The following is a 4,570-nucleotide window of genomic DNA, read 5'->3' as shown; positions in this document are numbered from 1 at the left end:
TTAAGTCAACCAGCTTTGGTCCAACAGAACTGTTCAGGTCTCACCTTTGTCCAGAGAAGCATCTGGGGAGTTGAAGTCCATTAGACTGCTGATTTCAGTCTTGTAGCAGAGGTCTGTGGCTGGCGGCTTCTGCCTTGGTTGGGCAGAGGGATCTCGGAGAAAAACAAATGACAAACTAGGTTAACTTAAAAGACAACATGTGGAGGGATTTAGAAAGATAGACAGACAGTGGAATTAATCTGTGTTCTTGGAAAAGAGATTTAAACTCAAGCATCAAGAACATGTGAAAATACTAAATAATTTAAAGTGAGTACAAAGAGAAAGGACATGACCTCGAAGATTAATATTATCTTAGTTTGGGTTAATGTGTGTGGATTATGTTTGTAGAAGCATGTGGAAGGGCAAATGGAGCTGTGAAATGTGTTTCTAACAATCATTTAATATGACTATACAGACAGCAACAGCAAAAGGAGAACAAGAGAAAAAGACTGTGTACACCCAAAAAGCATGATAATGCATGATAGATTAAAGTCCTCATCAGTGTGGGCTTACCTCTATGCAAACAATGCACGAGGAAACAAAATGATTAATGCAGCACACCACACATCCCTCTCAATACACACATAATGAACTTTTACTCCTCACTCCTTACACTGTACAAACTCTGCAGTACCTTACCATTCATCAACATAGCTACTGTCTCTGGGGAGAGCGTGAACACCTCGCTGCAGCAAAAGCAGACAATCTTAAACACATGCAGGCCCACAAACACAGTTGCTACTTTGAGAGACTGCTGCATATGAATATTAGCATTTTTATGACCAAAGTGTGATTTGATTTCTGGCGAGGCTCCAGGTCAACTCACATATATGTTTTTGCTAAAATGACGTTGTCAATTCACCATTTGCAGTCCACTTCTGCCACCCTCCCATCCTAGCAAACTCAATCTCATCCACTTCACTCTTCAACCTCTGCTCATCTCTGGCGTTCTCCTCCCGCTCCTTATCCCTTTCTGTTCTTTCTGCCATCAGTTCACCACCCACCTACAGAGAGCCCTGTTATTGTTTGAATTATTTGCAGTAATTGAGCACAGATGTGTCTGACTGAAGAGCTGGAGGTCTAGGGTGGTGTGGTCATTATGGCGAGATAAATCATCATTATTGTCAAGATGGACTTTATTGAGCTTTATTAGAGCTGCATAAGTGCTGTGTTAAAAAAAAAAAAAAAACACATTGCAAATCTATAATTTTTCAAACTAGCCCACGGTACAGCCTTTGGCACCAGGAACACAGTTGTCTGTTTTTTGAATAATGTTAAAATTCACAGTGCATACTTATCTGCTATCGCTTTAAGTGTCTGCTGCCCTGCATTTTGCACTTGACAGGCCTTAACCAACTTTTAGAAACTTACCAAGGGAAAAGGAGATGAGTGTGGTGGAATACATTTAAAGGAATAAGCAATGCTGGTTTCTTGATAGGGATGGAAAGGTAAAACTGACTGTGATATTGCAACTAATACAATATCGTATTTGTAAGCAATCATTGCCCAATATGAAAACGCTGATTATGTAACAACAATTTTGCATGTGTCTCTTTATTGTGAGAATTGTCCCACTAATAATGGCACCAAACACAAAAACAATCCAAATAATAACGTGGATACATTAAAGGCACATTTATAGAGTGACAGTTATGGAGTGATGGATATTTTCTACGCTGCAGCCTTACTTTGTGTTTTTACATTGAAATCTTACAGGTTAAAGATACAAGGAACAAAGAAACACTTTCTTGGCTGCAAATCATTTTAGATGATTTCTGTCCCCCTGCTGTCCTCACATGTCAGCAGGAATATTATCTGACAAAGACACACACTCTATTATTATCTCACTGCAAGTGCAGTGTATGTCTCTTTCAGAATAGCATTACATTAGAAAACCAGTATGTTTGTCTCTAAAGGAAGAGATGGAAATAAATAAGGTTGGTACATGGAAAGATCGTCTAAATTTCAGTTGTCCTTCTTAAGCCTTTCTTTTTAGCTGTAAAGAAAACAGAAGGCCTATGGGGAAAAACTTCACTTCAACTTCAAGTTCACACCACTTTTGTCAGCCTTCACTCTTTACTCACATTAAGTTGTATTTTTTTCTGTCTCAGTGGAAAGGGATATATACACATTAGCAGTGAAGGCGAGGGTTATAATACTTTAGTAAGTGAAGAATATATGTTTCATGAGAAAGCAATGTAATGAGTAGAAGCTCTTTTTTTTTTTTTTTTTTTTTTTTTTAAACGCTGATGGAATTTATCACACTCATGGCGGTTATCCAAATCATTGTATCCCCACCAAACATGGTCTACTAGCACTGAATGAAAATTTGTCAGACGGTTGTTTTAGACGTGAAACAGCTCCTTCCTTTAGGGAATACAACTTACACGAAAGGAGGAGTGTAGGACAGCCGCCCTACCCGGGAGTGTGGGCCTTCTGAGCAAATAAAAAACACTTTTGCCATTAAATGTTGTCCGATAATGATGTCCAACGACACATCCTATCATATCACATCAACACCTGTTTCGTGTCAAGAATACCGATGAAGCCTTTTTCTTAATATATAGCATTTTTCAATTAAGACGTGGAATATTCCATTATTAATTATATTTTTAGAAGCATTCTTTGGACATGTATACAGCGCATTCGGAATATGTGGCTCAGTCAGGTTTTTAACCACAGTTTACGACCTCTTGCCTGTTTACAGCTTATGGTCAGCCCTGTGCGTTGCTATGGTTGCTGTACACAAACCAACCACCCAACAGTTTGCAAAACAGATCCGATAAGAAGGTGACACACAGCTACTTTTAAACATTAAAAAATACTTGGATAGCAACATGTTTTTGGATATGCACACACATTGCCACACCAACCTTTTCAAGAAGCTGATTGAAGAATTGAAAGAAGGACGCTTTTGTTGTGGACCTGTGTTCACATGGTCCAACAAGTCTGCCGCCGCTGGTAAACTTTGAAGAAATTGTATTTTGCGCGGCTACATGTAAACGGGAAAATGAGTGGAATATTCACTTTCATTAGCCATGTAAAACGCTTAGTTGAAATATCATATTTTTCAGAATAAGGGCAGAAACAAGAATATTATGTGCATGTAAACGTAGTCCCTATAGTTCTTTGACCATGAAAACTGTTATACAACAGAAGTGTCTTCAGTGACCCTGCCTACCTGACTGCGGGTTCCTATGGGAGTCTGATGCTAACCTTTACAATGTTACAGTACAACTTACATGGAGGACTCAGCCTTTGTCAACAAGAGCCCCCTGTTGTTCCTCTTCTCAGCGGTGATGAAGCACAAAATCCTTGTCAGTGAGACATGAATCTCCCAAAATAAACTATTCCCTCAAATTAGAGGAAGCTAAACCTCCTTCACCCTACAGACTCTAAAGGAAGATGGAGTTCAAACTACAGACTTCATTGTGTTTTTTTTAACTCAGACGCTTGCTTGAGGGGATCCAAATATTTAGTAGTCGGTCAAAAGGCAATCTTTAAAGCCGATATATATAAAGCCGGAATATTCAGGTACACAAGGCTTCAATACGCTACCTCAGTTTGATTGTTGTTGTTGCTGTTACTGAGAGTGCCACTGAAAATAGGTCTCTTTTAATATTTCTATTTACCGATGCACTATTATTATTGGCTATCACCAATCTTTTTCTATTTGAGCAAAGGTTGGAGGTAGCACCATTCATCTACTTGGGCCGATACGTCCTTCCCTACAGAATAAACTGACAGCAATTTGTACATCACAGTGTATTTGTCTGTAATTGCCCCATGAACACTGCAGTGATCAGTGTTGTAGCAATTATATCAACACCAGTTTGCCGTTATGGTTCTCAGCTGTTAGCAAAAACACATGTTTCTCTTTTTCTCTCTGAAAGGTTCTGACAAGTCCAACCACTCAGGATAACTTTACCTTCAATTAACCAGGCATAATAATAACAACAGACTTTATATTATGGAGACCTTGATACCTTTACATAGCAGGAAGAGGACTCCCATGCTCTATTAAGACAATTGAATGACGAATGATTGAATGAAACAACCAATTATATCCAGTTACTGCACTAGAACATAGTCCTCTACATCCACGCAGAGTTCATTCACAGATGTTGGAGATTATTGTAGAGGTAATTCAAGCAGTCCCAGCTGTAATGAGCTGAACTCCGTATGATTATGATATATAACTTGCCATTTTGTAACACTCCTCTGGTTAAATGTTCCAACTGTCCTAAAGACAGATCGAGATGAATAACTAGTCTTCATGGTTGGACTGTTCTCTCTTTCTGTTTCTCACATTCCTGTCACCACCCCTCTCCCTCGAGTCCTCTCTTCTTCCTTAGCTGACTTGACTTAACTGACTCGCCTCTCCATTCCCCTCCTCATTTTCTATCCTTTCTCTGTCGCTGTTTAATGGGGTTTCCCAAGCTCTTTACTCTTCTGAGGCGGCCATATTTTATCTGTTGGCACAGCGCAGGAAAAGATGATGGCTGGAACAAAAGAAGGCTCTAATGAGTAG

The 4,570-nt window shown here is 39.3% G+C and overlaps 1 protein-coding gene across 2 annotated transcripts in view; it reads right to left on the bottom strand.

Annotated features, from left to right (window-relative positions):
* The window catches only part of LOC116692400 (kazrin), a gene marked incomplete at its 5' end in the record, with an annotated part of 192,232 nt that overhangs the window by 53,238 nt on the left and 134,424 nt on the right, over positions 1-4,570 (bottom strand). For both annotated transcript variants that reach the window (XM_032520679.1, XM_032520680.1), the window contains 1 exon segment: positions 45-152. In XM_032520679.1, the coding sequence (XP_032376570.1) occupies positions 45-152 (108 nt within the window).

This window comes from Etheostoma spectabile, chromosome 7 (assembly GCF_008692095.1).
Source record: "Etheostoma spectabile isolate EspeVRDwgs_2016 chromosome 7, UIUC_Espe_1.0, whole genome shotgun sequence".
Classification (NCBI taxonomy): Eukaryota; Metazoa; Chordata; class Actinopteri; order Perciformes; family Percidae; genus Etheostoma; species Etheostoma spectabile.
The sequence above is the reverse complement of the archived record's forward strand: the minus strand, read 5'-3'. Positions and strand labels throughout refer to the sequence as shown.